Below are 18,060 nucleotides of genomic sequence, written 5' to 3' on the forward strand. Positions count from 1 at the left end.
CAGAGCGAGTTGATGCAGATGAAGGAGGGGGCAGAGCGAGTAGAGATGGAGGGCACAGAGCGAGTAGAGATGGAGGGCACAGAGTGTGTAGAGATGGAGGGCACAGAGTGTGTAGAGATGAAGGAGGGAACAGAGTGTGTGGAGATAAAGGAGGGCACAGTTTGAGTTAGCTGTAAATCATTCTTTGACAGAAATATAATTGAACAAAAATTATGAAAATATTCTTTTCCCTTTGATGTATGTGTATTATTTTTGCATACAACTAAATAAGTATTTGTCCTGACCTAAATACTTATTATGTATTTTTTGCCCCAACTACTTATAAAACAGGACTGCTCAGTAATTATTTTGGAGGGGTGTCTTGAAAAAATTATGGAGACTCTAAGGGTGCCGTGAACTGCAAAAGTTTGGGAACCACTGTCCTGTACCATATTCCTGGTTCTATGAGCTGCAAAGCTTACGTTGAAAATCTTGTTAAAAATGGCAACAATATCCTTTTAAAACAAACTTTGTTTGTTATCGTCATTTACATATTTGTAATTACACTATCTTAGCATGTGTTGAATTTAATGCTCACCGTGTTGCAAGTGATACAGTTAGGGAACTTTGTGGACAAACATTATGTGGTTGCTTTCTTGATTGGTAATAAATATCCCACTGTAAGTTTTATCAATAAATTGAAAGCCTTTGGACAGAGAGAAACAACTTGTGTGTCCTTCAGGATTTCACCCTAAGGGATCATAAGGAATTCCAAAATAGTGGGATTAGGAAAAGTGTGATAAATACTGTTTAAGTTTTACATGCTATATACATTCTCTTTAATTTTCTTCACCTTTAATGAATAGTAGGGTTACATGCAGATACCATAGCAACTGCTCTTACAATATCTTTGTGTGTAAGTTTGTGTAGTAACAGTTGGAAGAACAGCCAATGTGTTCTACATGTATGAGCCAGACTGATCAGTATTTCATGAAGTGGTAAGTTACAGCAATTAACTATTCATCTCCATGCTCACTTAAACAATGTATTGCGTCATTGTATAATTGTTCATAAGACCTAGATACTTTTTCAACATTGAACTGCATGTGTTATTGCTTTACCAAAATTGCCACTTTGTCCAAGCTTTTCTATAACAAGCAAATATCTTGCTTTGGGTTGTTGAGTTTGTAACTTTATGTAGTTCATCCATTTTGGTGATGCTGTGCTTAGCATAGCTATCTCTGAACACTGGTCCCATTATTTTGAATCCAGTCAGGGCCCTATCTATGTGAAGTTTGCATGTTCTCCCTGTTTTTGTATGGGCTTCCTCTGTGTGCATTTGTTTACTTTCACAGTCCACAGTAGGTTAATTGGATTCTGGCAAAACTGGACCCTAATGTCTGTGTAATTCTGTGGTTGAGAATTCAGACAGTGCACTCAATCTTCCCTTTACATAATGATGTTCACTTCTCTTATTTGAGATTATCGTCAGAGGAGAGATTGCGGAGTCTTGACATAGCTACTAAATCATCATTTCTAAATGCGTAGATTTTAGTATACAATGACCTATCTTCTCTTCAATTAAACACCCTAAGCAAACAAAATGCACACGTTCAAATATTTTGATGCTTTATAATCAATGATAATATTGAAGAAAACATTCCTTAAATAGCAAACTTCCCAGAGAGAGACAGGTAATCCTTAAAAATAACTTTTTTCAGCATACTTGTTTGGCTCAATCATCATCAACATTTATTTATATAGCGCCAGCAAATTCCGTAGCGCTTTACAATTGGGAACAAACATTAATAAAACAATACTGGGTAATACATACAGAAAGATAAGAGAACCCTGCTCGCAAGCTTACTGTCACTCACCGGACTGTTAGTTCTGCTGGCTCAAGACTTAGGTCTCTCTCTGCCTTGCCGGCGCCTGTCTTGCGCCACGGCCGTCCGCCATCTTGATCAGGGATCTGCGCATGTGCAGACCTACAGACTGTTAAAACCTTGTTCCTCTCCTCATTGGATGATTAATTACTTCTCACTATTTAAGACACCTGTTGCCCTACTATCATTGCCTGTTCTTGGTCGTCATTCTGCTGAGGTAACCAAGGAGTTTCCTGTTCCTGTTTGCTGTGGATGCTACCTTGTATCTTACCGGTGCCTGGACAAGTCTCTATTCCACATCAGTGGTAATACCTGTCAGCCGCAGACCGCTCCACGCTACCTCGTATCTTACCTGCACCTGGACAATTCTCTATTCCACGCCAGTGGTAATACCTGTCAGCCGCAGTCCGCTCCATGCTACCTCGTATCTTATCTGCACCTGGACAAGTCTCTACTCCACGCCACTAGTAATACTAGTCAGCCGCAGATCGTTCCATGCTATCTTGTATGTTATCTATTAACGGTACTAAGTTTCTACTGTGCATCTGTAGTGATAGCTGCTAGTCGCTGACTTTTCTACTACTCTATTATTGGCTTTCATATAGACTTTCCTTCAGTTGTCAAGCATCTGTCTGTTTCAAGTTTACCTGCATGCTCGGCACTCCGGAAACTTTCCATTTCCAGATTACTACGGGTCATCATTCTCGCTGTGTCATTACTGTGCCTACTACTCAGAGACTGTATATCGTTTGCATTCCTCCTCCTATCCATCTCAAGGAGATCCTTGTTGTCATCGTGTATAGCTGTATCCGTATATTTAACATACTCCCCAGAGGGCCGCGACCTGCACAGTGGAAGCCGCTGAAACCCATACTTCCTTGCGGGAGTTCCTGGAGAAGACCAGCCACTGTGTTAGACTCCGCTCCTCTGGTGAGTAAATCTACATCTGGTAAATTCTGGGTCAAAACTCCTAGTGCCCGTGACAGTAAGAACAGGCCATGACAGACCCAGGTCCGGAACCAACAGCTAAGGATTTGCTGCAACACCTGGTTACTCGGGTGGAACAACAAGATGTTCGCCAGCAACATCTACTTCAATGTTTTCAGTCCCTAGTCTCTCTGGGAGACTCTTTGCAAACCGCACCTCCTATTTTGAATCCTCCGGTGATTTCTTCTCTCCCAGTGCCACAGCCTCTGCTCTACACCTGCTACTCCATCAAAATTTGATGGAGATCCAAAAGCTTGTAGGGGCTTTCTCAATCAGTGCTCCATTCATTTCGAACTCCAACCTCAAAATTTCCCTACTCATCGTTCTAAAGTGGCTTATATGATTTCTTTGTTTTCTGGACAGGCTCTGGCATGGGCCTCCCCTCTTTGGGAGAGAGATGACCCTCTTCTGGAGGATAGTATCATAATTATTGCAACTTTTCGAAGAATCTTTGATGAACTTGGCTGTGTTATTTCTGCTGCATCTAGCATCCTTCGGATACGCCAGGGATCCCGTTCAGTAGCACAGTATGTAATCCAATTCCGCACACTTGCCTCTGAACTCCAATGGAATAATGAGGCGCTAATAGCTGCCTTCTGGCAGGGTCTTTCCGATAAAATTAAAGATGTACTGGCTTCGCAAGAGTTACCTCCTTCCTTGGATGCTTCAATATCTTTGTGCAACCGAGTGGACATGAGAATCCGGGAAAGAAACTCTGAAAGCGAGTCTTCATCTAAAATACCTGTCCGTTTGGCATCCCGATTTCGTCATCCTTCTCCGCCGATAGAACACATGGAATTGGGACGTTCCAGACTAACCCCGGAGGAGAGGGAACGACGGTTAAAGAATAAACTCTGTATCTATTGTGCCGATTCAAATCATATGTTAAATTCATGGCCCAAGAAATCGGGAAACGCAAGGCCCTAACCTGTTCTGGAGAGGTAAGGTTGGGGTCCCTGGAATCCTCTCCATGTCATATGGATTCAAAAACTTGCTCTTTCGCTGTCACTGTTTCAACTTCTACTAATTCTTTTACATCTCAAGCACTTCTGGACTCTGGAGCGGCTGGAAGTTCCATTTCGTATTTCCTAGTACTTCAGTGGTCCTTACCAGTGATCCCTTTAAGAAAAGCTATTGTCGTCACAGCCATTGATGGGTCTCACATTGTCAATGGAACTATCACTCAACGTACTATTCCTTTATCTCTTACAATTGGGGCCCTACATCAAGAGCAAATCTCCCTGTTGGTTCTTCTGGTTACCACTAGTCCTATCATTCTTGGCCTTCCATGGCTTCAGCTCCATTCCCTACAAATTGATTGGAACATTCCGCAAGTTGTATCCTGGGGTACAGCTTGTCGTCATAGATGTCTGACTCAAGTCCTTCCTGTGAAAGTGAATAAATCCTCTATAGAACCTCTTTTGCCTGGTCTTCCTCCACAGTATGCTCCTTTTGCTGATGTATTTTCATAAAGTTCAGTCGGAATGTCTTCCGCCTTATCGGGCTTGGGATTGCCCAATAGATTTACAACCTGGCAAGAACCCTCCTAGGGGTCGTGTATATCCTCTCTCGTTACCTGAGACCCAGACGATGTCCGATTATGTTAAGGAGAATCTCCATCAAGGCTTTATTTGCCCATCTACTTCTCCCGCAGGAGCGGGTTTCTTTTTCACAAAGAAAAAAGAGGGTTCGTTAAGACCTTGTATAGACTATCGAGGTCTTAACGCCATAACCATCAAAAACCGTAATCCCCTTGATTACTGAACTTTTTGACCGCATAAAGGGAGCTCGGATATTTACAAAGTTAGACCTCCGCGGTGCTTACAATTTAATCCGGATCAAGGCCGGTGATGAATGGAAGACAGCTTTTAACACCAGGGATGGACACTATGAATATCTTGTCATGCCATTTGGATTGTGTAACGCCCCAGCTGTCTTCCAGGGATTCGTGAACGAGATCTTCCGGGACCTGCTGTATGTATGTATGTGTCGTTGTCTATCTAGACGACATATTGTTTTTCTCCCAAAATCTTTCGTCTCATCGACAACATGTTGCAGAATTTCTCTCAAGGCTTCGGAAAAATCTACTATTCTGTAAGCTGCAAAAATGTTCCTTCGAATTATCTCAAATTCCTTTTTTGGGATATATTGTGTCTGGAGTAGGCTTGGAGATGGATCTGGAGAAGGTGAATGCAGTTTTACATTGGCCTCTGCCAACTACACTCAGAGCTATCCAACGTTTTTTGGGTTTTGCCAACTATTATCGACGTTGCATTCAAGGATTTTCTTCCATTGTTTCTCCTATAGTTGCTCTTACCCGTAAGGGTGTTAATACCAAGTAATGGCCTCCTGAGGCTCTCCAAGCATTTCCGTTCCTTAAAAAGGCGTTCTCTACTGCTCCTATTCTTCTCCTGTTCTTCCTCGAAGTTGATGCCTCTAATGTCGGACTAGGGGCCATTCTGTCTCAGAAGTCGGTACAAAAAAAGTTCCATCCTTGTGCTTTTTATTCTCGAAGTCTATTGCCTGCAGAAAAAAATATACTATCGGGGATAAGGAGCTATTGGCCATTAAAGTAGCCTTAGAAGAATGGAGATATCTGCTGGAGGGTGCCCGTCATCCGTTAACTATATTTACTGACCACAAAAATCTTCTCTATCTTCAGTCAGCTCAATGTATGAACCCCCGACAAGCGAGATGGTCACTCTTTTTCTCTCGCTTTAATCTAATTATTACCTTCAAACCAGCTTCTAAGAATAAAAAGGCGGATGCATTATCTCGGGCGGTTGCCCCTTCCTCTGACCTTGAAGAATATATGGATCGTCCTATACTTGATCCTAAATGTGTGAGTCTAGCTGTTTCTTCTACCAATGTTCCACCGTTTGGAAAAACCTTTGTGCCACCACTTCTTCGAAAATGATCCTCTCATGGTATCATTCTTCTCGTTTTGCCGGCCACTCTGGAGTACAGAAAACGTTGGAGATTCTCTCACGAAGTTATTGGTGGCCTTCTATTAGAAAGGATGTCAATGAATTTGTTGCTGCCTGTGATATTTGTTCCCAATTCAAGTCTTCTCGTAGAGCACCAGCGGGGCTACTTCGACCTTTACCCATTCCTTCTAAACTATGGACCCATATAAGTATGGATTTCGTCACTGACCTTCCTCCCAGTAAGAAATGTAATACCATTTGGGTAATCGTTGATAGGTTCTCTAAGATGGCTCATTTTGTCCCTTTGATAGGCTTGCCTTCTTATTCTACATTGGCTGACCATTTTGTCAAGGAAATATTTTGATTCCATGGATGTCCATCTGAAATTGTTTCGGATAGTGGAGTGCAGTTCGTCTCCAGATTTTGGCGTGCCCTTTGTAAAACCTTGGGTATCCGGGTGTCATTATCTTCTTCATACCATCCTCAATCAAATGGACAGACCAAGAGCATTAACCAGGATCTAGAGACTTTTGTGAAAATGTTTTCTTCAGCCAATCAGGATAATTGGGTAGACTTACTCCCATGGGCTGAATTTGCCCATAATAACATGTATCATGAATCATCTTCCAAAACACAATTCTTTGTGGTATATGGTCACCATCCGTCTCTCCCAAAACTTCCTTCCCTCCCTCCCACCCAAATTCCTGCTGTTAATATATTATGCCAAAAATTTCCTTCCATTAGGGCTCAGGTTAGATCCTCTCTGAAGAAGGCATCCTCGAGATATAAATTCTTTGCTGATAAAAAGAGGCGAGTAACTCCGGCATTCAAAATTGGAGATCTTGTATGGCTTTATACCAGGAATATCCGCCTGAAGGTTCCTTCCATGAAGTTTGTTCCACGTTTTATTGGTCCATATAAAATCACTCAGGTGATAAATCCTGTCTGTTTCAAACTGTTATTGCCGAAGAATCTTCGTATCTCCAACTCTTTCCATGCTTCTTTACTCAAGCCTCTCATCATCAACCGATTTTCAGTTCCTTTATCAACACCTTGTCCAGTCCAACTTCAACAGGAGGAGTTTGAGATCACTCACATCCTTGATTCAAAAGTTTCCAGAGAAGTTCTTCGTTTTTTAGTTCATTGGAAAGGCTTCGGTCCGGAGGAGCGCTCTTGGATCCGTGCGGATGATCTCAATGCTCCAGCACTTTTGAAAAAGTTTTATACCAAATATCCGGGCAAAACCGGTTTTAAGTGTTCTGTGCCCACCTTTAAATGGGGGTGGGGGGTACTGTCACTCACCGGACTGTTAGTTCCTCTGGCTCAAGACTTTAGTCTCTCTCTGTCTTGCCGGCGCCTGTCTTGCGCCGCGACCGTCCGCCATCTTGATCAGGGGTCTGCGCGTGTGCAGACCTACAGACTGTTAAAACCTTGTTCCTCTCCTCATTGGATGATTAATTACTTCTCACTATTTAAGACACCTGTTGCCCTACTATCATTGCCTGTTCTTGGTCCTCATTCTGCTGAGGTAACCAAGGAGTTTCCAGTTCCTGTTCGCTGTGGATGCTACCTCGTATCTTATCTGCACCTGGACAAGTCTCTACTCCACGCCAGAGGTAATACCTGTCAGCTGCAGACTGCTCCATGCTACCTTGTATCTTATCTGCACCTGGACAAGTCTCTATTCCACGCCAGTGGTAATACCTGTCAGCCACAGACCTCTCCACGCTACCTCGTATTTTACCTGCACCTGGACAAGTCTCTATTCCACGCCAGTGGTAATACCTGTCAGCCGCAGACCTCTCCATGCTACCTCGTATCTTATCTGCACCTGGACAAGTCTACTGCATGCCAGTGGTAATACCTGTCAGCCGCAGATCGTTCCATGCTACCTTGTTTGTTATCTATTACCGGGACTAAGTTTCTACTGTGCATCTGTAGTGATAGCTGCTAGTAGCTGACTTTTCTACTACTCTGTATTATTGGCTTTTCGTATAGACTTTCCTTTAGTTGTCAAGCATCTGTCTGTTTCAAGTTTACCTGCATGCTCGGCACTCCGGAAACTTTCCATTTCCAGATTACTACAGATCCTCATTCTCGCTGTGTCATTACTGTGCCTACTACTCAGAGACTGTATATCGTTTGCATTCCTCCTCCTATGCAGCTCAAGGAGATCCTTGTTGTCATTGTGTATAGCTGTATCCGTATATTTAACATACTCCCCAGAGGGCCGCGACCCGCACAGTGAAAGCCGCTGAAACCCATACTTCCTTGCGGGATTTCCTGGAGAAGACCAGCCACTGTGTTAGATTCTGCTCCTCTGGTGAGTAAAGCTACATCTGGTAAATTCTGGGTCAAAACTCCTAGTGCCTGTGACACTTACAATCTATGGGACAGTGGGAGTTTGAAACACAAGGGCATGTGCTACATCATATTGCACACTGGACCAGCTAGAATGCAAATATAAAAGTATTGAGTGGGCTGTGTGTGTGGCAAGGTTGGTCAGAGGTTTGTTGTCTTGTGTTAGCTGTGTAGAGGGTGGTAATAGGGGAGATTAAGATGGTGGTTGAGGAATATCATAAGCTTGTCTGAAGAGGTGGGTTTTGAGTGAACGCTTGAAGGTTTGGAGACTAAAGGAAAGTCTTACTGTGCGAGGGAGGGAATTCCATAAAGTGGGTGCAGCCCGAAAAAAGACCTGTAACCGAGAATGGGAGGATGTGATGAGAGTGGAGGAGAGACGCAGATCTTGTGCAGAACAGAGGTGTCGAGTTGGCAGATATTTTGAGACAAGTGGGGAAATGTATGTCGGTGCAATTTTGTTGACAGCCTTGTATGTTAGCAGAAGAATTTTATATTGGATTCGTTGAAATGCAGGCAACCAATGTAGAAACTGACAGAGTGGCTCAGCAGAGGAAGAACGATTTGCAAGGAAAATCAATCTAGCCGTTACGTGTATAATAGTTCAAGTCTGACTTTGGGAAGACCAGTAAGGAGGGAATTGCAATAGTTGATGCGGGAGATGATGAGTGCATGAATTAATGTTTTTGCGGTGTCTTGTGTGAGATATGTTTGAATTCTGGAAATGTTCTTTAGATGTATGTAACATGATTTAGATATGGAGTTGATGTGGGGAATAAATGAGAGTTGTGAGTCAAGGATTACACCTAGGCAGCGAGCTTGCGGGGTGGGATTTATGGTCATGTTATCAACAGAAATAGAAATGTCAGTGAGGAAGCTTCTGGTTTTGGGTGGGAATATTATTAATTCAGTTTTTGAAAGATTGAGTTTGAGTTGGCGAGAAGACATCCAAGATGAAATAGGAGAAAGACAGTCAGGAACGCAAGACAACACAGATGGTGAAAGATCAGGAGAGAATAGATAGATTTGTGTATCATCCGCATAGAGATGAAACTGAAATCCAAAGGAGCTTGTTAGTTTTTCAAGAGAAGTGGTGTAAATAGAGAATAGCAGAGGACCTAGGACTGAACCTTGCGGTACTCCAACTGATAAAGGAAACGGAGCAGAGGTGGGTCCAGAGAAATTAACACTGAAAGAGCGATTAGATAGGTAGGATGAGACCCAGGATAGGACAGTGCCTTCAAGACCTAGGGATTGTAGCGTTTGTATGAGGATAGTGTGGTCGACAGTGTCAAATGCAGCAGAGAGATCCAGGAGAATTAGGAGAGCGTAATGGCTTTTACTTTTTGCTGTGATCAAATCATTGACAACCTTGGTCAGTGCAGTCTCTGTGGAGTGTTGAGAGCGAAAGCGTGACTGAAGAGGATCCAATAGGTTGTTTGCTGTAAGAAAGTGTGTGAGGCGAGTGTAGGTAATTCTCTCGAGTAACTTGGAGGGGCATGGGAGCTGAGAGATGGGGCCTTAATTTGAGAGAGTTTGGGTCAGAATTTAGTTTTTTTTTAGAATAGGAGTAATCCCTGTGTGCTTGAATAGTGATGGAAAAATACCAGTAGAAAGAGAGATTACAAATTTTAGTTAAAGGGGGAATGAGCACAGGAGACAGGAACCTACTCATTTGTGAGGGAATGGGATCAAGAGGACAGGAGGTAGAGTAGGAAGATGAGAAGAGAGTAGAAACTTCCTCTTCATTTGTTGGATTAAATGAAGAGAGAGTGTTAGAGGGTGCTACAAAGGAATTGAGCTGATTGCTTGTCGATGGAGATGATGCCATTTCAAGTCTGATCTTATCTATTTTGTCCTTGAAATAGGAAGCAAGATCCTGGGCACGGATGGTAGTTGGAGTATTTGGGGGGGGGGGGGGGGAGGATTCATAAGAGATTAAAATGTGTTCAAAAGGCATTTGGGGTTAGAAGCCTGAGCATAGATGAGAGATTGGAAGTATGTTTGTTTTACAGTGTCCAGGGCATTTCTATAGGAGTGGTAGATACCAATATATGTGATGAAATCATTAGAGGTACAAGATTGGGATTGGCGAATAGCAGATGTGGTGCCGTTGTTTAAAAAGGGGACGAGATCACAACCAGAGAATTATAGACCTGTAAGCCTGACATCAATAGTGGGGAAACTACTGGAAGGTATTTTAAGGGACAGTATTCAGGATTACTTGGTACGCAATAAAATTATTAGTGGGAATCAACATGGATTTGTGAGGGATAGGTCATGTCAAACTAATCTAATTAGTTTCTACGAGGAAGTTAGTGGGAACTTAGACCAGGGCAGGACAGTAGATGTGGTCTACTTAGATTTTGCAAAGGCCTTTGATACAGTGCCACACAAGAGGTTGGTTTACAAAATAAGGGAACTGGGTCTAGAAATCAAAATTTGTACTTGGATCGAAAACTGGTTAGAGAATAGGGAACAGAGAGTTGTGATAAATGGAACATTTTCTAATTGGTCAAAGGTCTTAAGTGGAGTTCCTCAAGGTTCCGTGCTGGGACCACTCCTTTTTAATATATTTATTAATGACCTTGGTGATGGTTTAGAGAGTAAAGTTTCTATTTTTGCAGATGACACTAAACTCTGTAAGGTAATAAAATCAGAGCAAGATGTAGCTTCTCTACAGAGGGACTTAAATAAACTGGAGGATTGGGCGGCTAAATGGAATATGAGGTTTAACACAGATAAATGTAAGGTTATGCATTCAGGGATCAAAAACAAGAACGCAATCTATAAATTAAATGGAATTAATTTAGGAGAATCTATAATGGAAAAGGATTTGGGAGTGCTCGTAGACAATAGACTTAGCAATAGTGCTCAATGTCAAGCAGCAGCTGCAAGGGCAAACAAAGTATTGGCATGCATAAAAAGGGGCATAGATGCAAGGGAAGACAGTGTAATTTTGCCACTGTATAAATCATTGGTAAGACCTCATCTTGAATATGCAGTACAGTTCTGGGCACCACTCTATAAAAAAGATAATTTGGAACTAGAAAGGGTTCAGAGAAGGGCGACAAAATTGATAAAGGGTATGGAGTCATTAAGTTATGAGGAAAGGTTAGCCAGTTTAGGCATGTTTACTTTAGAAAAGAGGCGTCTAAGGGGAGATATGATTACTATGTACAAATACAATAGGGGTCAATACAGAGGGCTTTCATGGGAACTTTTTACCCCACGGACCATACACAGGACACGTGGTCATCCCCTAAGGTTAGAGGAGAGGAAATTTCACAACCAGCAAAGGAAGGGGTTCTTTACAGTAAGGGCAGTCAAGATATGGAATTCATTGCCAGGGAAGGTTGTGATGGCAGATTCAATAGATATGTTTAAGAAAGGGTTAGACAAATTTTTAGCGGAAAGGTGTATCCAGGGATACGACCGTTAATTTAAAATAAAGGATAGTAGTGGATATAGGGTAAAAATTGTATTGCAATATTGAGTCTGGGGGGATTTTCAAAATTGAAACAGATGGGCGGTTGCCTACTCTGGATTAATTTCAAATATAAGTGCAGGATCGCAGGAGATCCAAAATAGGTTGAACTTGATGGACTGGTGTCTTTTTTCAACCTCATCAACTATGTTACTATGTATTTACGCCAGTGACGTTCTGCTTTACGAGAAAGTTTTTGTAGAGTTCGTGTTACTTTAGTCTGCCACGGTTGCCAACGGAGTCTACGTGGAGTATGTAGTGTCGCTGGAGCCACTTGATCAAGGGCAGTTTCTAGGGCTTGGTGAAAATGGGGTACTGCCCGATCAGGGGAGGAGAATGTAGAAATTGTGAAGAGAAGGTGTTGGAGAGAGGTGGAAAACTGTTGAAGATCAATACAGTTGATATTCCTGCGGTTGTGAGGAGGCTTGGAAGAGTTTGACACTAGGGATGGTAAAGAACTGGGGGTGAGCGAGAATCTAATAAGGTGATTATCCGAGAGGGGGAAAGGAGTGTTAAGCAAATTAGAAACTGAGCATAGTCTAGAGAAAATAAGATGAAGACAGTGGCCGTCCTGATGAGTAGCCGATTCAATCCACTGGGAGAGGTCAAGAGTGGAGGTTAGAGAGAGTAGTTTGGAAGCAGCATTGGAACGTGGATTAGAAATAAGGATGTTGAAATCACCCATGATGATGGTGGGGATGTCCAAGGATAAGAAGTGAGGGAGCCACGCATAGAAGTATTCAAGAAATTGTTGGTGTGGTCCAGAGGGGCGATAGAGGACAGCAACACGCATAGAGAATGGGTTAAAATTCCTAACAGCATGTACTTCAAAAGATGTGAACGTGAGTGATGAGACATTTGGTAGAACTGTGAATGTGCACTATTGGGAGAGAAGTAGTACAGTAGTCTTCCTCCTGGTCTGGGGGTGTGGGTGAAATGGAGACCATCATGTGTAAGGGCTGCAGGTGAGGCAGTGTCTGATTGCGTGAGCCATGTTTCTGTTATTGCTAGAAGGTTTAGGTTGTTTGAGAGGAAGAGATTGTGTACAGAAGTAAGTTTGTTACAAACAGAGTGTGCATTCCAAAGGGCACATTTAAAGGAATTTGGAAGAGAGGGGAGATAGGTGATAAGTTTTTAGATTTGCTGGATTTCGGTAGTGTTCAGATATATGCATGTGGGAGAAGTGAGGGGGACCTGGATTCGGTGATATATCACCAGCTAATAAAAGCAGGGAGGACTAAAGGTAGGAAAGATGATTGTAAGATGTGTGTCTTTTTAGTTTCTGGCGACAGGGTGAGGCTGTTAAAGTTATTGAATTTAAATAGGAAAAAAGTTCATAAGTGTTCACTAGAGGTGAGTGAATTAATGATGGGGCAATGTGGACAGAGGTGCGTGTTGCAGGAGTGGTGAGGGATGATATAGTCCTAAAGATAATGCCATGAAAAGAGAGAAAGACAAATATTTTGGCAAGCAATTTTGGGTCAATCATTAAATGACCAGGTGATAGCTATTTGGCTTTCTTGTGTGGGGCTCAGTTGGCAGTGATCTAACAGTTCAAGTCTGGTAGCTCAAGAATTTGAGAACAAAAATATTAGATACTAGTTTTTATTATATTAGATACCAGGTATGTTTTGCCCCTTACTTATTTAAAAAAGTGTATTTCATTTCTGAACATACTGCATGATCTTCATGTAGCAACATTGCTTTCTTTTCTTCATCTTCAAATTGCCTAATATATCTTATCTCTGAGAACATTGAAAGCTAATGAAATTTATCCATTTCAATTCTAGGTCTAAACGTGAAGACAGAGTTGAGCTGTCTCCTAAAAGGATTAAAGTTGAGGTAATGTGGCATTTTTATCCTTCTCCTAGTTGGAATGTTGTGGAAAGACACAGCACATAATTGATGAATTATCACATCATGTTTAGAAATCATGCCCAGAAAGAAGGGCAGACAACAGTGTCCCACAAGACCATATATTCATCTCCTGAAATATTGTCTGTGAGCAATTCAATAATCTAATTGGTGCCAAACAAGGATGAAGAGAAGAAGACTAACAAAAATATGCTTAGACCTTAGTCAAATGCCCTGGCAAAATCAGCAAAAGATTAACGAGTGACTCACCTTCTGGCTGTATTAGTCAAGTTTAAAGAAAGTCTACAACCAAAATTTTAAAAAATGCAAACAAAAAAAAGCCAATACACATATTACTTTCAGTATTTCACAGCACTTGCTATTGCTTTACTAAACCTGTATGTCAATTTTTTAAAAAAAACTATTTATGTATTCATGTTACAGAACATTACATGTTACGTAAAATGTTAGTAGAGTGATAAAGAGCCATAACTAGCCAACCCTAGCCTCCTAGAGCAAGCTATCACCTCAGGGCCTCCTGTAAGACAATTGGAAAGCTTCACAGTGTAATTTAAGATGTACAATGGGAGCTTATATGAAAATTTACAGTATGTTGGTGTGAGGTTCTCTGCAGAGGTTCTCTGCCGAAAGAGAATAAGAACAGATATAGAGAATTACGTCTAGCATGCAGAAGAGGAAATTAACATGGTAATGACCCTCACTCCAATCAATAGCAACACTAAATTAAACTGCTAGACTTACTCATCTAAATGGTTGCACCAGCCAACCAGGTATACAGGAAAAAGTTTGAAACCTTTCCAAATGAAACAAAATCGGATTTAAAATTTGACAGATGAACTCAAATGAAAATATATAAAAAGCCTAGTCCTCTATCTAGTAAATTATACTATCAAAAACACCATATGGTTGTCTTGTGTAACGCTCTTACCTTTTCGTCGCTCCAGCGCTGTCTCTCCATGCCGCAATCGGTAGTTCTGGGTAGCAGGTTACATGACGGCTGCCAGGGTCGGCTTTTTGAATTCCTCTCTCTATAAAATATCGGCACTGACACTTGTTCAGTGTCAGTGCAACTTAGTGGCTGTGCATCTGACTTCCCTGTGCCTCTCCTTGTCAGTTGTTTTCTGCTGCATCTCCTGTGTACCATTTCTGCCTTTCTGACTACATGCTGCAGGATTCTTTATGTACCGAACTTGGCTTGTCTGACAGATCCTGTCCCGTCCAACTATTTGGCCTAACTACCCGTGTACAGTCTCTTCTCTGCCAGACCTCCAGTGCAGATTTCTGTGTGTTCCTGCCATCTCTCTAACACGGTCTTAGCTTCTCCAGGAATTCTCCGTCTTCCTCTTAGGGCTTTGTGTTACATCCAGAAGCAGTCCAGGGGGCCGCGACCTGCGGGTTCCTGGCAGCAAAGTCTGCCTTTCAGCGGTTCTTTTAGAATATTGGGGAATCCGTTAGACTCTGCGCCTCTGGTCTGCTAGTGCTAATCAGGGTTGACACAGCTACCTTCAGAGTTGTAACATATTCCAAGCCAACAAAGTTGTTTGCTAGCTTGAGCTAATCTCCAATGATAAAACTTTTAATTATGTCATATATGATAACATATAGAACATTCAAATCAGGATATGTTCAAACAATTGTAAAGCGCTACGGAATTTGCTGGCGCTATTTAAATAAATGTTGATGATGAACAATGACCACTGACATCACATAACATACTCTGTCTCACCCACCCTTTTGTATTCATTTCTCTATACATATTCTCTGTTATGGACATATATTACACTACACCTCTTGTTTTTAGACACTGATGTTTTAAAGTTTATTCAAGATCATCAAGTAACATTGATGAAATGTGTTAGGGAATAATGTTTACAGTTTATAAGAAATAGTGGATCAGACATAACCAAGAATCTGTAAAAACTAGATAGTTGGACCCTTAATACATGACTTGAGTATGTATTTTTGCAACATATATGTTTTTCTAATGGATACACGGATTACATGGTACTAACAACTAGAGGATCCTAGCAATCCATTCAATCTGTATTAATGGTATAGCAATAATTTAAGTATAACAGTGTCCTGAGATAAAACCACCAAGGGATAAACAACCAATTAACGTCAACCAATAGTGAAACAAGCCGAGAGAGAAATGATTGGCTATACAAAGTTTAAAACCCTTGCTTGCCCGCTTGTCGGGTTTGCCTAGACCAGGGGTAGGCAACCTGTGGCTCTCCAGGTGTTGTGAAACTACAAGTCCCAGCATGCTTTGCCAGTAGATAACCAGCAGATAGGTGGCAGGGCATGCTAGGATTTGTAGTTTCACAATACCTGGAGAGCCGCAGGTTGCCTACCCCTGGTCTAGGCAAACCCGACAAGCGGGCAAGCGAGGGTTTTAAACTTTACATACTTTACAAATAGTATGTAGGACTCGGTTATCTCAGACAGCACTGGATTTAATGTTTCTTTCCTTATAACAGAGAAATCTTACTTTGTCTGTGGATATCAGGAACCTGTGTTACCAGAGCTGGATTAAGGCTCTAGGGGGCCCGGGGCACTTAAGACAGGGGGGGCCCCTATGGTGTAATAAGGCTATAATTTTAGGCAAATACACAGGAAATTCTATGTGCACTAGTTTTAGGTGCAGCTCCCCCTTCACGAGCAGAGAAGTGTGAAGCGGAACATACCTCCCAACTGTCCTTGCAGTCGGACTAAATCCTGAGTAAGTGGGACAGTGACCCAAATTCGGGACTGCCCCACCAGATTCAGGACAGATGGCAGACTATTCTGCTTTCTACCTGTTCTTGCCGCTTTCACTAGCTGCCGCAGCTGGTGTCTCGAAGTTCTTACTGGTGTAGATCCTGGAATGTTCGGGAAATTCTGAAATAGCCCCGGCATTAAATCAATAGCACCCACATTTAATTAAATAAAATTAATAGTATACAAATTTAATAATAGAACTATTTCTAACAACCAGCCCCGACATTGAATTAATAGCGTACACATTTAATAAATAAATCTCCCCACAAAACAGCCTGGCAATAAATTAGTAGCATTTACATGTAATAAATAAACCCATTTCACACAACCATTGGCAACATTTAATAATTTATATTCACGTTTAATAAATAGCCCTCCTTTTTTCCAACCTTAGCCCCAAATTAAATGAATAGCCCCAGCAGTAAATTAAAGGTTCCATCAACTCACTTTAAATTAATATGCCCACTATTAAATTAAATACTCCACCATCACCTCTCAAATAAATTCATACAATCCACCATTAAATAATTAGCCCTCAGCCAAACTCCACCATTAAATTAATAGCCCACCCACTTTACATTAAGAACCCTTCCCACACACATCCACGCTGTGTTTGGAGAGGCAGACACCTCTGTCGGCCTCTTTTGCAGCCTGCACCCAGACAGCTCGTCCTCTTTCATGTCAACTGACCCCTATAATTATCAAGTTACCTTAGTATGTGTGTGTATATATTGGTCATCCTTACCAGCCTAGTCCAACTTAGCATTAGCAGGCCTGGAGTGTGCAAGGCAACAGATGCTAATGTCTGTGACAACAGTTAGAAAGAAGGCGTCTTATTTAAATTTTGTTTTGTTTGTGTAATATTAACATTTATTCATGGCTTGTCATGCATTTCTATATAAAGTGTATGGGAGCTAATGGAATAAGTGGCGGTAAAAACAGGTGGTAAATTGTGTTTGGTAGTGTCCTGACAGGCAGTGCAATTGTCTATATAGTTCCAGAAAGTGAGACATTAGATAACATCTATGGCTCAATTGTAAATTTATAATTTTACTGTGTGATTTTCTTCACTCACTTAAAATGGGCACTTTTTTAAATGCTACTTTCTAGGGGCAGGTAGTGAGGGTCCACAATAAAAGCTGCCATAAGGGCAAATAGAAAATCCTATCCCCACGTTCCCCTCTTCAATCCCCTTCATCTTACTCCTCTATCCCCCTCAAGTACATTTTCTATCTTCCCTCTTACTCCTCATTCCGCACCTCTTTAACATCCTCATGGCCTCCCCAATCCCCTTCTCTATCTCCACCTCCTTATCAACGTGGTTTATCTTCCTGGGTTGTTCCTCTGGTTTACATTCAATCACACACACACAACGCCCAGAAGGCTTAAAATAATAATTGCATCCATCCATGCTATTACTATAATACCACCATGATGGGACCCTAGGCGCATAGTGAAGACTAAGCACTTAAACCAAGGACCCTGTGCTGCTCTCTGTATACCGATATTTTGGGGCAGCACCAAGAACCATACAGAACCTGGTCCGGCGCCCTCCCTTAATCCGGCTCTGGCAATAGGGACTCTGAAAAATACATAAGCACCTCTCAAAGCATTTCCATACGGATCCCAGACTGGTCGGTGACTACACACCTAATTGATATGGCAAGAGAAAAAATGTACAGCTGTTGCAAGGCACTTTTTGCAATGCAATGCTATTATTTTATATTCCTGAAATATCTGCCAACATTATATTTACCGCACAGATTATGAAAAGTGCACATAGAAACAGCACTTGTGCTTA

At 41.8% G+C, this 18,060-nt stretch overlaps 1 protein-coding gene and 1 long non-coding RNA gene across 14 annotated transcripts in view; one reads left to right on the forward strand and one right to left on the reverse strand.

Moving 5' to 3' along the window:
• The window catches only part of NAB1 (NGFI-A binding protein 1), a 613,281-nt gene that overhangs the window by 220,110 nt on the left and 375,111 nt on the right, over window positions 1–18,060 (forward strand). For 12 of the 13 annotated variants that reach the window (XR_012678254.1, XR_012678255.1, XR_012678256.1 and 9 more), the window contains exon 4: window positions 13,415–13,466. The exons of the other annotated variant lie outside the window; for it this stretch is intronic. Coding sequence is in view for 9 of the 12 variants with exons in the window: in XM_075180002.1 (XP_075036103.1) it covers window positions 13,415–13,466 (52 nt within the window). In the remaining 3 variants the exon portion in view is untranslated. The remainder of the gene's footprint in view (window positions 1–13,414; window positions 13,467–18,060) is intronic. 13 annotated transcript variants of the gene reach the window in all.
• LOC142097823 (uncharacterized) overlaps window positions 1–18,060 on the reverse strand; it is a 77,372-nt gene that overhangs the window by 57,513 nt on the left and 1,799 nt on the right. The gene's annotated exons all lie outside the window — the stretch shown is intronic.

The sequence above is a fragment of the Mixophyes fleayi genome, chromosome 7 (genome assembly GCF_038048845.1).
Source record: "Mixophyes fleayi isolate aMixFle1 chromosome 7, aMixFle1.hap1, whole genome shotgun sequence".
Classification (NCBI taxonomy): Eukaryota; Metazoa; Chordata; class Amphibia; order Anura; family Limnodynastidae; genus Mixophyes; species Mixophyes fleayi.